The following is a 17,018-nucleotide window of genomic DNA, read 5'->3' on the forward strand; positions in this document are numbered from 1 at the left end:
CATCGCCATACACTCCACACTCCTCTCCCTGTACATACTACCCTTCGCCATACACCCCTCTCCCTGTACATACTACCCATCGCCATACACTCCACACTCCTCTCCCTGTACATACTACCCATCGCCATACACCCCTCTCCCTGTACATACTACCCATTGCCATACACCCCTCTCCCTGTACATACTACCCATCGCCATACACCCCTCTCCCTGTACATACTATTCATCGCCATACACTCCACACCCCTCTCCCTGTACATACTACCCACCGCCATACACCCCTCTCCCTGTACATACTACCCACCGCCATACACCCCTCTCCCTGTACATACTACCCATCGCCATACACCCCTCTCCCTGTACATACTACCCATTGCCATACACCCCTCTCCCTGTACATACTACCCATCGCCATACACCTCTCTCCCTGTACATACTACCCACCGCCATACACCTCTCTCCCTGTACATACTACCCATTGCCATACACCCCTCTCCCTGTACATACTACCCATCGCCATACACTCCTCTCCCTGTACATACTACCCATTGCCATACACTCCTCTCCCTGTACATACTACCCATCGCCATACACCCCTCTCCCTGTACATAATACCCATCGCCATACACCCCTCTCCCTGTACATACTACCCATCGCCATACACCTCTCTCCCTGTACATACTACCCACCGCCATACACCCCTCTCCCTGTACATACTACCCATCGCCATACACCCCTCTCCCTGTACATACTACCCACTGCCATACACCCCTCTCCCTGTACATACTACCCACTGCCATACACCCCTCTCCCTGTACATATTACCCACCGCCATACACTCCACACTCCTCTCCCTGCTCACCGACCCAGAAGGAAGACTGAGTGAAGATGGAATTCCTGTCAGTAGTGACAGTGTGCCACTGGAGGAATTCATTTTACAGGTACATCTGTCATAATGTGCTAGTATGGAGTGCATACTAGCACATTATGCAATTATCTTGCAGGTGACCATTTTTTTTAAATTAGGGTTCACTTCCACTTAAGGGGAATATGATTACCATGTATTTATACATAAGTGGTCCATGTAATTAACTTTTTGCTGAGTTATTCACTTTAAAGTCATTTCAAAGGACAAGGGGGCATTCTTTTTGCCTAAAAGAAAAAAGATTTAACCTCCACATGAGGAAAGGCTTCTTCACAGTAAGAGCTGTGAAAATGTGGAATAGACTCCTTTCAGAATTCCAAAAACCATCACTAGGCAGCTCAGTAGATTGTTTTAAAAAAACATGCATTCCTAATTACACAAAATATAACTGTATATTAACATTGATAGGTAATAACACCAAAAATTGCTGATCCAGGGAATATCTTATAGTCTTCTGTGAGATCAGGAGGTATTATTATTATTATACCGGATTTATATAACGCCAACAGTTTATGCAGCACTTTACAACATAAGGGCAGACAGTACAATTACAATACAAATTAATACTGGAGGATTCAGAGGGCCCTGCTTGTTAGAGCTTGTTAGAGCCTAGTCATTTATTCTTCCCCTGCTTGATCAAATTGAATCATGCTTTATATAGGTTTTTGCCTTCTTCTGGATCAAGTGTGGGAATAGTATTCTGAATACGGAGGTTTTCTATTTAATTATTTGTATTTTCTTATTTGCGTGTTTTTTTTTTACCTATGTGTGTGGCCAGCCACTTTGGGTGAAGTCTCCATCTAGTGGTGGCCAGAGGCATTGTGGGCTGCTCAAAATAAGCTCTTCCATCATTACTCCTCTACAAAACAAGGTCTTCCTGTCATCGGCTTGCGTTCTTGACATCTGTGGGATATCAGAGTTTACATGCTGTTTTATGATTGCTTCCTGTCTCAAGTAACTTGCAACAAGGTTCTTGCAGCAGTTTGCCAGAGTATTGGTAGCTCACATATCAGCTGGCCTCCCTTATTTCTGTACCCTATGTACCTCCATTACACCTACCCCATACACAGCTTACAGCCCTCTTTGCTGATAGGGTCACACCCCACCCAACAGCTTTCCTAAGATAGTATGGAAAGGAAATGGGTGAGAAATTGTGTTGGCCTATGTGCCCATTAGTGGGTCAGTTATGTAGCGAAGATACTGGAATATGCAGGTATATACTGTATTATATACAGTATGTTGCTGTGTTGGAATTTGGAAACGTACACAGTGTGCCTGTATTCTTGACTTTACACAGGTGGACACCTTTCATTCGTTTATTATTTTGATGGAATTTATATTATTATGATGTATTTCTGGATATATTTATTAGTGGAATTGTCATATGTGATCTGTACACAAGATGGTGCTGTTGTGATGTTATGGTGAGGTGTTCTAATTGTTATTGCAGTTGATAGCCTTGTTTCAGATGTCTCTACAATTAGTAATGCCATTTAGACCATTAACTCACGCCCCAGGTGTTTCTATAATTTGGCCAATCGAAAAAGAGGTGGCTCCTTAAGAGCACGCTCCTCACATTGCTAGCCACTCCCTCGGAAGAAGTTGTATGACGAAACGAGTTAGAGCGTGGCTATCCAGTGATGTCACCACGCACGCCAATTCTGGGCTCCGGACCACGTGATCGCAAGAACACCATCTTGGTTGCAGGCAGGCTGGTGAGACGCTGGATTGAGCGCTCTGTGCTCTTGTGTAACAAATGCTTTTTTTATTACCATTCATTGTGAGTGCAGTTTTAAGGGGGGAATTTATTGTAAATTTGAAAACGTTATTTGCACTATGGCAAATGTCTTTTTTATCTACATGGTTACTGTGGAGTATTATGGATATCCATAAGCTGGAACTCAGTGGTGGAGTGCTGGTTATATACAGATATGCTGGTTTTTCACTAGTATCTGGTGAGTGAGTATTTTGATGGGGTGTTAAATCACTGGATGTCACATTGGTGAAGGAAGATATCATAACTTCATTTATTGAGGATCATATTGGAATATATATGGACTTTTGTGAATGGACTTTATGAGGGTTTATTTATCCCTTTAATTAATGACATATTATTTGTGCACATTCACGGTGGTGGAATAATTCAATTAATTAATTATTGTGTTTAAGGGTTTGTACTATTATTTGTGGTTTTTATTTATAGGATAGCATTAGCTGCTTCTACAGGCAAAGCGCTAAACTCCTCTAGGAGCTGCATTTTTTGAAGCCAGTGTGCATGGAGTCTTAAAATAGAAATGAAAAGCAACCCATTTGTGTATAGATATGAAAAAAAACCCATTAGAAACACTTTTTCCTCCTCTGATCACACAGCCTGTATTTGACAGCCTCAGCTTGGTTCCAGTTTTCTGTGTGATGTGAAGTGGGGGGCATCCCTTCCCTCCAATCACCTCTCAGCGCTCTTAAAAGGATGTACAGGACTGCAGATAAACAGGTACAGCTTATGTAGGAGGATTTGCTTCACCTCTGTGTATCACCTGAGGCCATTCACTTCACTGGATATAGGTAAGGGTTTACAACCACTTTAGTTTTTCTCAGGTCTTCAGATTTCAGCTCCATAACCAGTACATCATAGATGCAACTCACAAATATAATAATAATGAAAATAAACTGATGTTGTTTGTAACTTTATTTAAAAAAAAAGGAAACATTGCCTTTCTGTAAACAGAAATATCAGTCCAAGTAACCCAAAATATACAATATCCTTTATATATATATTTATTTATATAGATGCAGCCCTCCCGGATACAGCAGCCATTGACTCCAAGGGAGGCAAAGAAACTATAACAAACACACTCACACATACAGCTTAACTGTACTCGAGGTATGTACATTCCCAGAGTTTCATACACCAGATCGGTACATACTGAGCGGACCTGACCTGTAAGACTAAAACAAAGAAGTAAGCAGACTGCATTGTCTGTATATGTATTTCTGTTGCACTGTTACATAATACATCTATATCCTTTCAGCTATGCTGGGCAGACAGATCCTTAAAGGGTAAGTCCACTACAAACTGTTATTTCTGTTCCGGGTGGATTCAAGTAGGCTGAACCATGCCTGAGTAACACACTTCCCATTCTGCAATGAGATATCTGGATGTATTCATTGACAGCTTTAGGCTTCATGTACACCAGCAGCTGCTAAACTCGCGTTTAGGAGCGTTTGGCATTTGTTTGCCACAGCTCCTAATCTCAACTCCATAAAATGTGTCCATGTACACAAAGGCTTTTAGCAGAGTTTAAGAGCTGCCGCGTTTAGATGAGGTTACACCTCCCTCTCCTGATTGCGAAAGGATAGGAAAGGTTTGACCACCAACCAAAATGAGCCAAACCGCGCAAACCGTGGTACCGCATTTTTGCTGCGATTTTTGTTTCCCAGTGGCGGCCAGTAGGCTCGTGTACATGAAGCCTTAGGCAGCCAATATGTACTAAGCACAGAGATCAGCTGCTTCAAAGTAAATCTGCTTTTGAGTAGCAAATGCAGCCCAGGCCAAATTCCCCACTGTGAGTGCTGGGACAAGGTCATTCGGCACCCAGGGCAAATATACCAAGCTGCGCCCTGGGTTCATGATGTGCACGCTTAGGGGATCCTATGCCCAGCAGTCATTCGCTTGTCAAAGTCACTACTCCTGTACCTTCTAACAGAAGAAAGGCACTCCCATCTCTACAGAAAACCATTGCACCCAGGGCAGCCACCCTTCTGCCCACCCCTTGTCCCGACTCTGCCCTCTGTCCAGCCCTGAATGCAGCTCAATGCTTCACTAGACATGCTATTGACTTCCCAATACCTATAGTCCATTCCATACTTTCCACTGGATTTTCTGTTATTTATTTAGAATGCAGCATAAGAAGTAAGACCCAATATAAGATTGGGCAGAGCCTGAGACTTCTCTGGGCAGAGCTTGAGAGACGCTAAATGGTGCTTCAGTCTACCAGTGTCCACCCACTGTGTTATCAGTGCTGGATTAAACCACGTGAGGGCAACCTCAGCAAGTCCTACCATCAAGAAACGGTTTATTCCTGCATCATGTAAGTAATAGTTTGACTGGAATCCCAGGAATGCAATAAGGCCTTTCATAAAGACGCCATTAACATAATTATGTCATATTATATGGCACAAATTGCACTACACTGAACAAATATTTACTTTGTTAGTCATTTGCTGGTGTATATCCACTGAGTAAATCTGTGATGCTGGAATGGGGAAATGATCGCAAGTACAAGAATTGCACATTTATGAAACATCTTTGGTGAGAACTTTCAATGCTTGTATCTACCACATCATGCAATCATGTCATTGTAGCTGAGCACTGCAAGCAACCAACCAAGTGATTTAAGCACTATATAAATATTAAACCCCCTGGTGTTGCCACAGAGAATCTCAAACATCCTTAGATACCTCAGTATAATCTCTTCAGATGAAAAGTATTTGGAAGAAGAATCACTCAGTCCAGGCTTTGAATCTACAGCCTCAGCAAGCACATAGCAATGGGGGAGATATTAAATGTGAATGAGACAAAGTTTTGACTTGCCTTTGTATATAAAGTCTTTTTCTGAAACCACTTACTGTGCTTGTAAGATTTTCTTAAATCATGTCCTATCACACCCATACACACATACAGTATGTATATATTAGGAACAGTTTTGGGTAGGAGTCAATTAACCTGACAGTAAATGTTTGAAGGCCATCACAGCATACAGACATATTAAAACAGCAGACACCATACAGATGATGTCTGGGATGCTACTGAAAATACAGCTCTTTCCTAAATTTGGTTGTCATGTTAAGTTGGGAGTCACCCAGTGTCAAATTTAGAAACTAGGTCCTTTAAGTTTGAAATTAAATTGCATTTACCTGTTGATGAAAAAAAATTGCATGATGTGTAGCTATTCTTGTGCTTGCTACCAAATCATGGCCAGTCCTTGGGATGTTATGAATGTGTAACAATTATGTGATCACCAATAAAAAGGAGATAATGCCAATAAGAAACAAGTGATCACTGTGCATTCATCACACATGAACAATGTGCCATGTTACAGAATTATATCTAGAATCTTGGAACAATGGAGATCCATTGGATGAAAATTTCTGTTATTATAAGAACACCATGTTGGTTACCTGGTGGCACTCATCTCTTGCTGTCCTAGGGTCCTAGGATCATTTCCAATATGGAAAATATCTGCATGGAATGGGTACATTTATCAAAACTGTGTGCGTGTTTTCTCCAGTTTAATCACAACATCCAAAATATACAAGCAGAATACATTCCACTTTCACCCAAATTACCCTACTGTGTGGGTATGCAGGAAGGCAACGTGTAAGGGCACAAATAAGATCCTCTAGGGCTAGGACTACTGTGACCGGTACTTTGGAAAGCTCTGCAGAGTATTGTATGTTGCTGTAAAAGAAACTAAAATAATATCTTAATTTCTGTCTATCCATGGATGCAACCTAGGCATTCTTTACAAGTCAAGAAACACTGCCAGTATGTACCATCCACATCCACACTTTTCATTTACTATTCTGTACACACATTTTGCTGTACATGTATATACATAGATATGCACCTATAGTGATAGGAGTGCATGAAACCCTGTATTAGTATTACTGAAGGGATGGAAATCTGTGGCTGTTGATGAAGGGAAAGTCCCAAAAGGCTCTTTAATCCAAACAAGGGCCACCTTGTGACAGAAAGGACAGGTTGGGACAAGCCACAGGCTAGGCCCCTGTAAATGACAAGCCTTACACCTAACCACTAGTATCATATCAACATATTCAGGACTTCATTTTCCAGCTGCAGTTTGGGCACCGAAAACAAAAATCACATTCATTGCTGCAAATAACACCTTTACTTTCCCTTTATTAAAACTGTCATGCATAGACTATGCTCTGAGAAAGAGAGCTTGCTCCTCGAAAGGCATCATTATGTGCGTCTGAGTGGTGCTATGGTGGTCTTTATGAAAAACTTCCACATCTTTGCCTTATTGTCACTTGGGTTCTGCTATATTTTTCGACTTTATTCATTTGGCTTTTGTTAGTATGTTTTTATGCACTTCTCATTTTTTAAAAAACGTTCATAATGCACTGGGTCTTTGCGCCCTCGTATTGTTATTTTGTCGTTCAACATAGCTGAGTTGTCTTAATTAAGCTTCAGATACAAATATCAATGCTGTAAAAGAAAAGTAATATTGATCAGGTGTCTGGATCCTTCTTTTTTTATAAGAGTATGGATTTAAATGACACCAATAAGTCTCTTGTTCATATTTGGATTAAACATCAAATATCAACAGCCATCGCCAGAAGTAAGAAAGCTGCATGCATATTTGGCTTTGATCACCATTATAAAAACTTTAACTGTGATATATAAATCATATTACATGTCATGGGACTTATTTTAGAATGCAAATTTCGCTACCCTATGACTGCACCAACTTGCTAGCACAAAGAACTGTTGTGACCAACCATCCACATGGGAAGCTAAGCCATAATCATAGGTCGAAGTGTGGTTTTATTTAAAAGATCTGTAGTGTGGGCAATTAATTGACTGACATTTATCATCAACCTCTATAATGATGGCTGATGGCTCTATATCAAGTACGTTCCATTTCAGGATGTCCGAATCAGCTGACCATTCTTGGGGTGACCTTTTAAGGAAAAATATCCATAACTGAGTGATAACCCCATATGAGTTTCAGGTAACAATGCTTTCAGTTAGAAGTTTTACCTACATCAGCTGACCCCTGCTCCCTCTGATGCATTGGCATCATTCTACCACACTTTTCCATCAAAATGTTTTCAACAAGCTTCACCCCAAAGATGTCCTGCTTTTCAGTGTGCTGAAAAACAATCCCACGTGCTGCAATTTGGATAGGTGACCTGCATCTGCCAGTCAAATCAATTTGAAAGGACCCTCTCACTACTATACATTTTTTAAAAAGTAGCTAACGGAAACGTTTGGTCTACAAATCTCTGTAATTACATAGGGGAATAAAGTGAAAGAAAAAAGAATAAGGTGAAACTGGTCATGCTGAAAAATGTTATCTTACCAAGTTAACTGCCATAGAATTATAACTCAACACTATAGTTTGTGGGCTGAAAAGATAAAATGTATAGTGGTGAACATCTGATGAAGGAGAATGGCACCCCAAAACCTAAGCTTCATCACATTTTGAATCATACTATAAGGATTTATACTGCTAAACTGCAATTAAGGCTTTTTGTCTGTCATCTGTAACCACAATATGTTTCTGGAGCAGTTGGACGATCAGCTTTTATCAGATGTGTTTAATTGAGACTTGCCTTTTCCACTTCGGTCTATGGACAAGTGATGATACTGTGCAAGTTGAGTTAATCTTGGAAAAGTGACGTTGTAATATAGATAATGTAAATGTATCAGAAGGAGAACATTCCTGATAACCTAGCTGTGGTTGCATTGCTCAGGCATCCTATTTACAGATAAGGACTTATTTTAGCTAAATCCAGATATGTATTATATAAATGTCCTTATGTATTTGATAGGAGAAACAATTGTTCACAATCACTCAGAATTAGACATAGGGTATACACGCTCTCATCTTAGCTTGCACTCATAGCTGCCAGAGGGAGATAATGGAGCCGCGGTAACAGGCCCTAACCCACCGCGGAGGAGGAAGTAGTAGAGGATGCTGGGGATCCTGTACTGGAGCTGTTCCAAAACAACCAGCGTCTCTTGGGCTGCCTCTTCTGGTGCAGAGCTGTCTCCTTCTCACGTTCTCTCTGAGCTCTCTGAAAGTGATCTTCCTCCTTAAGGTACCATACGGGGGGCCACCGCTGAGCCTCCAGAATCTGCTGATTCTCTGAAGAAGAAAAAATAAATATAATAATGCAGCATACATACAATACAGATTATATATAAACAGTATATCCTTTTATGCATTTCATGTTTCCTTTCTATCACTCCATTTGATTTTTTTTTTTTGCCATGTCACATTGCGAGAGAGGTAGCCTGTGTTCTCCTGGGGTAAACAGGGCAGGAAACAGGAGAGGCAAATGCCTCTGGATCTAATGCACCTGAACTTAACTAGTTCTACTGACAAGATGTAGAAATAAATTTACCCACAGACAGTAAAAACAAGCCTACAGCACAACCAGCACAAACTGCACAAACTTTCCCATAGACAGATAGATAGCAACCAAAGAACATTGGGCAATATGTAAAAAGCTGTAAAAACGCTCTAACGCTGAAAAATGCGGTAAATCGCAGGCAAAACTTTTTTTGGGCGTTTTTTTGATCCCTAAATTTTTATTTATTTTTTTGGAAAAAAACACATGAAAAAATGCGGCAAAACAGCGAAATGCTAATGTAAAAACGCTAAAAAACACTGAAAAACTCAAATTTGTAACGTGACTTTACACAGCTAACGTTACCAGCGTTATTAAAATGCCCAGTGTGCATGGAGCCTTAACCTCCCTAGCGGCCGGATTATGTCAGTATTTCTGTGCTCAAAGCGGTACATTGTTTCCAATGGAAATATGTTGTTTTTTTATTGTAGGCCTGTAATTCTTAGGAATAACTCCCTGAAATCTGTCTGAACAAGAGTCTAGTAAACATCCCGGGTATGATAAAATTTGAAACATGAAATCATAAATTATAATATAATAAATAATTATCAAAAATAATAATATAATAATAAATTTAATTCAATAATGTAATTAAACCAAAAACACTGAAATTTGAAATATAGCGCCAAGTTCGCACATTACTGAGCTCAGTCGCAAAATCGTTTTCAGTGTCTGATGACGAATTTCCCCCCGCGAATCATTATCACTCAATTCTGCAAGTGGTTCTAATTTACTATCGCTGTTCTCTAGCTGATCTAAAACCAATTTTGACCTAAAGGGATGCTTTTTGGACGCCATGGACGTTTCTCAGAAAGAACGGTAAAAATGCAGGCAGGGCACAGGACAAAGCACTAGGGACAAAATGTATGTGAAATGGTTTGATACAGTAATATAATACTATCAGATTTTAGTGTATTGAGTGAAAGACAAATTTTTACATTTTTGAAATTCCCGCCGATTCCGTCCCGTCCCATCCCGTATGTCCTGACGCTCGCAGGGAACGGAACCTGGAAAACGGATGCTGGCATCAGCCAGATGACATGGCCGGGGACGCTGCAGGGGGGACAGCACAGGACCGCAGGACAAGGTAAGTGCTCAAGGGATCCCAGAGCAACGCTGCAGAGTAATCCCGAGTGTAGCTGGTACTGAAAGTTAACCCTGAGCTACACTCAGGAATACCTCCAGGGAGGTTAATAGTTGAAGAGATGGGTATTCCTTACTATGATGTGCTGAGGTGGTGAATGAAAGCTCTTACACTGCACTCTCTTATAGACATTTTTGATAATCCTGTCTTGATAACAGGCACAAAAAGTTCCCGTACGGGCTGCGGTTTCCAAAGAAGTGCAGGGACTTCTTCCTTGCGTGTCCCGGGGCATGGGAGTCCATTCAAATAAATGGGCTCTTGTGCCCGCGCAAAACGCGGCCCGCATGGCCGCATATATGTGAACCAGGAGTCAGTCTGCTCTTAATATATTCAATGCTATGTATACAGCATGAGGTAGATTTACAAAAAATGGTTCACTCAGAATCTGGTGCAGCTGTGCATGGTAGTCAATCAGCATCTAACCTCAGCTTGTTCATTTAAACTTTGGCAATAAGGCCGGCCATACATGGGTTGATTTTCGAACGATTTCTTATTGGAAAATCGGACCTAAGAAAAATCGGCCATTTTTCGCTCGGTTAGTGGGGCAATTTTCAAAATCATCAGATTACAGAACAAACGATTTTTTAGATTTTCGATTGAAAAATCATTCGGAATTCGACCCAAGTATGGCCTGCTTAAAACCTAGAAGCTGATTGGTTTCTATGCAGAAGTAAGCCTGTTTTTGTACTCTCCAGTTTTAGTACATAAACCCCTATATGTCCTAGGTGGGGCGCTCAGTTTAAACTTAGGGAGCACACTATGCAGATGTGTCGTGATGCAGTAACTGCAAATCTGTGCAACAAAAAGAACTGTTTTTTTTAACCTATGTAAATGTTAGAATCAATTTAATTAAGCTGTCTGTGCCGACTAGTTTTTTTTTCTGTTTTATTGAGCTTTGAATAAAGAAGAACAAAACAAAAGGGCAAACACAGTGTACAATACACCATCAGCATTACCAGCCAATACATAAATCCTTCCCGTCTATTGCTGAGGGACAGGTGTTCTTTAGGTTTACAGGTAATATATTGGTAAGATGTTTACCAGGTTAGATGTCCCAAATGACTCACCTGGGGAGACGAGCTTAATTTCTCTGGGGAATTTTCTGCAGACACGGTTGTAGTTTGTAGAGATGTGATGTAAACACCAGGCTGCCAGCTGCTGAGCTCCATGGAACTAGAAGAATGAGATGGTAAGTGGGTGAGGAGGAGGGCAGAGTACATTATTCTGATAGATAAAATCTGAGCAGAGTGGAAGAAGTTATGGTTGAACTGGATAGACTTTTGTCTTTTTTCAGCCAGACTAACTATGTAATCAGGGAGTCAGCTGTATAGTCACACCATTTACCTGGGCAGCCTCCAGTAACATAAGAGCGTCTCCATCTATGTCCTTGTTATTCAGAGATGCGTCCATCATCACCGACACTGTGTGTTTCTCTGTTACAGAACAAACATACAGATCAGACCAGAAAACTCCAACACTGACAACAATAAATTAGCTGTTAAGGTGTAAAGGGTTGGGGCTGGAGATTGATTTACTAAAGGCAAATAGACTGGGCACTTTGCTAGTGCAGTTGCTCCAGAGCTTAGTAAATGAGGGGAAGCTTTGCTTATTTCTCTCATCCAATCATGTGCAAGCAAAAATGCAGTTTTTTTTAAATTTTCCTTATATGTGATCAGGACTGTGGATAAGAAGGTACCAGCAGTCCTGCTCTACGGGGCCCAGGCCAGGAGGGGGGACCAGGCAGCTGGGTAAATTTGATGTGGACAGAGAGGGTGATTGGCACGGTGGGGGGCCAGTTACTAGAACTGATCCCCTGTATGGATCTTTCTGCAGCAGCTGAAAGCTGGCTTCTTCTTCTCTCCCTCCCACTGGCTTTCAGCTGCTGCAGAGAAAACCCTACAGGGGATCGGTTCCAGTAATTTACCCTGCTGCACCCATCACCCTTCCTGTGAACCGTATGTTTCTCCCAGCTGCCCAGGCTCTCCTGTGTGCCCCCACCCCCAAAGTGCTGCTGGCTTCTCTCCTCTCATTCCCACCGGCAGCTGCAATCACACAATATGAACGTTCAGGATGGAGAGTGGGGGAAGCGTCTGGTAAATATGTCCCATTTACCATCCACTTCCTTCCCTGAATGAACGCAATGAGTGATTGGTACAGATCACTCACTTTGTTCATAACTGAAGCATAGTAAACTATGTATTTTTTGGGGAGGAAGGGTAGTCAGGTTGGCTGTATGGGGCCCCGTGGTTTCTAACAGCAGCCCTGTATGTGATTGGGTATTTTTGGAGAGTGAAGCTTCACTTGCAAAGTGCACAGTCTATTTGCCTTTGGTAAATCAAATTGTGTGTTTGTGGTTGTGCACTCATTGCTGCCAGGCTGTCAAAATTTGATATGTGGCTGTGTCCATGCAGCCGGTTGCCTGCACACAGCTACTGATGCCAGAATACATTCCTCCTGCACGCAGTACGGGGACCAGTACCCGCTTGAATAAGACCTATCTCAAGTCAAAGCATTTTTTTATAGAAAAGAGAAGGGTTAAAACACCTGTCAGGTTCTTGTTGCTGTATCCCACTGGCTGCCCCAGAGGCACAACAAGAAGTATGCAGAAACCTCCACAAAGTAAGTTAAATTCCTCGCTTAGTTGTCACCGGTATGTCCCATCAGAGGATTTCTGCTTATTTCTTGTTCTTGTAACAACTGTACAATTTTTGATACTATAACTATGATAATAAGCACAAACAGAGAGCGTAAATCTTCCCAGCAAGGAAATAGACAACAAAAACCAGAAAGAGTTTCTTATTCTGGGCGGTGTCAGCCAAATAGAGCCTGCATCCAATCAGGCGCAGCCACTGTTCAGATATTGTGACAGCCTGTGGTGATGGCTGTCAGAATTCAATAACCCCGTATCCATCTACACTGTAAAGCTGGGCATACACAATTAGATTTTACTAAAAAAAATGTACATATTCCTCCATCCACACAAAGGATGTGGATGGAGGAATTCCTCTTCCAGGAGATTGTATACTGATAGACCAACCCGTTGAGCAGGGACAGCCACACACACCAATCTAAGTTTGGCCAGTCCCTGCTGAACTGGTCAAATTTCCAGTTGGCCAATTACCAATGGCCAGCTTTAGAATGGAAGGAAGAATCCGTTTAGTTTTTCATTCAGCCCATGGGCCAAAGTAAAATAGTCTATCAGGGTGGCTGTTATCTGCCTTTTGCTAGGTCTAGAGATTAATACTTGGTAATGCTGACATCATAACCATATCATACATTATTACCGGTGTGGAAGAACCAAAAAATAGTGTCATGTGCTTACCATGTGATCCATGATTCAGACCTTTTCAAAGTTATTGGATGAAAATCAGAGACCTCTGAATTTATTTTGATTTTAAAAGCAGGTTTTAACTGGTGGCCTTCTGCAGCCTGGCACAGAGCCAAGAGATTTATTTGAACACATTTATTCCCCTCCCAAGTAGCCTGAAGTTACTTATACAGAAGTGTTCACAGTTAATAAACTGAACTGATTACATTTACAATTGGAAAATTGGTGCTTGCCCAATTTTTGGTCCATTTTGGTGTGTTAGCATGAATCAGCTGCCTTCATGCAACATAACGTGCATTACCGCGCATGCACAAACACAAACAAGCTGCAGTAGACTACCCAAGGCCTTCAACATTACTCATGATAAGCACAATATTTACCTGTCAGAGCCACTAAATGGGGCAGGCAAAGTCTGTTTGCCAGTATGATGAGGTCCAGTGGGTCAAGATCAGATCCTGCAGTGAACTGCCCAGTGTAGAGATACTCAAGCACTGCACGCATACTGGCCTTAGAGGTATAGGGGAGCACCACCTGCAGATGCACAACAACCTTGTTTAATGAAAGAACAAGAAACAGGCTACGCAGAAGCCATATACAGTATATTTTTAGAAAGTGTACAGTTTATAATGTATAGATACAGTAAAGGCCCACTTAAAGTAAGTCTATACTCAAATGCTACATTAAAGATATTTAAACCCTTAAACAATTAAATTTGTCATGTTACCGTTTGTGTTTTGTTATATTATTATTATTATACAGGATTTATATAGCGCCAACAGTTTGCTCAGCGCTTTACAATATAACGTGAGACAATACAGCAACAATACAGTTCAATACAAGAGGGTTAGGAGGGCCCCGCTCCTTGGAGCTTACAATCTAACCCTAGGTTCACATCTGTGCGGGTGGTGCCGCTGTGGATCCGCATGAAAATCCGTGCAGCTGCACCACAAGCACAGAAAAAAGCGGACCCGCGGGCGGGTGCCATTAGTTTTAATGGCACGCCGCCTGCACTGGAAAACGCAACCGTACTGGGAACCGAGGTCCCCGTGCGTGCTGTTATTTCCAAAGAAGTGCAGGGATTTCTTCTCTGCGTGTCACGGGGCAAATGAATGGGCTCTCGTGCCCATGCAAAATGCAGACCACACGGCTGCATATATGTGAACTGGGGGTAAGAGGGAATTTTATTTGTTCAATAAGTGCAAAAACGACAGTTGATTTTGCCGTCTTATCAGCTGATAGCTCTCTGTGCTCGCTGCCTGTGCTGCATTCTTATCCCTTATGTTGTTCCCAGCTATCTCTAAACACTAAAGAACCCTTCCCTCTATGTTATGGAGGAGATGAGAGAAGGAGGTGTTTGTAGTCCTGTTCTATGGTAGCAACACTGCTCCTCAATTGATACAGTACAGTGAGTGCATGTGAGTGCATGTTGTCATCCTGGGACAAGAAGTGTGTTACTAGCAGAGTGTGAAAATAAAGTAAAAAAAAACTAAAAGAAAGAAAACTAATACAGCTACCACATCTAAAGACTGTTAAACTTCAACACATTCAATATTTGTTCTTGAATTTAGAAAACTTTAAAAGAGAAGTATGGGTTTAAAAAAAATAAATATTAAGGCTCCATGCACACTGAGTATTTAATAAGGCTGGTAATATTAGCTGTGTAAAGCCATGTTAAAAATGTGAGTTCTTCAGTGTTTTTTAGCATTTTGTATTAGCGTTTAGCTGCATTTTTTCACATTTGCGGTTCTTAGCGATGGATGCAGCATCAGTCTGGTGCTGCATCTGTCCCCTAACACTTCTAAGACTGAGAACAGAGCAATCAAAGACCTCTGATCACTCAGTTTTCAGCATTCACTGTGACTGCCATTCACTGGCTCTCTGCTCTGCCCCTCCAGCTCTCAATGGAACATCAGGCTGTGCAGGGGGCAAGAGCAGATGGCTCAGTCTCCCAGCAACTCGCTGAAAGGCTGATCCAGCTGCTGAACCAGGCATTTGGGTGGATCCTAACTGTAAAATCAGGATCTTTCCTGAGCCTGAACTGGCTGAGTGATGACCACTGACAACGGGCTTTAGCACTCCTGTGATCCCCAGGAGAAGTATAGACAAAATATATTTGGCTATACTTCTCCTTTAAAGGCATATTACTAGTCTTGCTGAGATCGATCAAAAAAGACAGAAGAGCATAAATTGTTATCTTATTCTGGAGAAAATACGAAAATACTGCTCTGAGCACCTTCTATGAATGCAACATCAGAGATCAGGTTGGCTGATCCCTCCTCTCATCAGATTTTGGTTACAAGTCAAGCACTGAAAAGAGCCTGGGGCAGCATTTTCTCCAAAAAAGAAAGCCCTTCACTCACTCACTTTAATTGATGAGCCCATCAAGACAGTTAGCATAGTCCTAAAGTAAACCTGTCATGTTCACTAAAGTGCATAATTTAAAATAATTACCTGCACTTCAGATCAGTTCCTTTTGGCTTGAGGAAGACCCGGCATCCCTGGTCCAGGATGTATAAATGGTCTCTGCTGCATTGCACCCCATGTTTAGTTCTGCGCCCTCTTGTCACAGAGTCTTCCCCATGACATTAACTGGCACGTCAGATCCTCTCTGGATAGGGAGAAGCTCTGGCATTTGGCAGTTGAATGACTGGGGAAAGCTGAGCACCAAGCGTTGTTATACTGGTTCTGAACTTACATAAAAGGTAAAGCTTTGCATGAAAGCCTGGGCCTAAAGCTGGCCATAGATGGATTGAAATTCAGACAGTTCAACAGGGACCAGCCGAATTTCGATCTCTCTATGGCCATTCCCGCTTGACAGGAGTTGATCTAACAATCAAATTCTGTCCAAAAGGAGTGTTGGAACATCTTTCTCCATCAGCGGGCTGCAGCCAATCGGCTGCAGTACTGATCAGTGTATTCTGACAGCGGAGGAGTCCCACTGTTATGACAGCGCTGGGTTAATTGTTGGTGCTATATAAATACCTGTAATAAATAGGCAGGATGCAGATCATCAACCTCCTTCATGAACTGTAGTAACCCTACACTCCACCCTCATTCCGTTCTCCAGCTCTGACACAACCTTTACCAGACATAAATCAAAGATCTACCAAATTAAATCAGCTGCCTCTTGGCATAAATATAATCCACAGTTTTACAAAAACTCACCTCAGCTGTGCTACTCTCCAAAAAGGGGCCTCCAAACATGGCTGCCATCCAGTCACAGCCGGAGATCAGCAGAGGCTTATGGGCCTTTATACTTCCGTCATCCAGCACGAAAGTGACATCTGATGAATGGAAGAAAGGATAAGTAGACAGAAAAAGGAGGAAGAAAAACAAAAATCCCTTCAAAGTAAATAGCAATATATATCACAAAACTGAAAAAAAAGTCTATATTTATATTTCAGCCTGAATTAGGCTACTTTTACACTACTTTGACACTTTTTACATATCTATATATGCGT

General features: G+C 41.7%; 1 protein-coding gene across 4 annotated transcripts in view; it reads right to left on the bottom strand.

Annotated features, from left to right (window-relative positions):
- Positions 1–3,593: 3,593 nt before the first annotated feature.
- The window catches only part of RHOBTB2 (Rho related BTB domain containing 2), a 75,888-nt gene continuing 62,463 nt past the window's right edge, over positions 3,594–17,018 (bottom strand). For all 4 annotated transcript variants that reach the window (XM_089653402.1, XM_089653404.1, XM_089653403.1 and 1 more), the window contains 5 exons: positions 16,723–16,841; positions 13,938–14,088; positions 11,574–11,662; positions 11,297–11,402; positions 3,594–8,820 (listed from right to left, as the gene is read on the bottom strand). In XM_089653402.1, coding sequence (XP_089509528.1) covers positions 8,615–8,820; positions 11,297–11,402; positions 11,574–11,662; positions 13,938–14,088; positions 16,723–16,841 — 671 coding nt within the window. In that variant the 3' untranslated portion in view covers positions 3,594–8,614. The remainder of the gene's footprint in view (positions 8,821–11,296; positions 11,403–11,573; positions 11,663–13,937; positions 14,089–16,722; positions 16,842–17,018) is intronic.

This window comes from Staurois parvus, unplaced genomic scaffold, assembly GCF_062004578.1.
Source record: "Staurois parvus isolate SC_StPar_1 unplaced genomic scaffold, SC_StPar_1.0 ptg000710l, whole genome shotgun sequence".
Taxonomy (NCBI): domain Eukaryota; kingdom Metazoa; phylum Chordata; class Amphibia; order Anura; family Ranidae; genus Staurois; species Staurois parvus.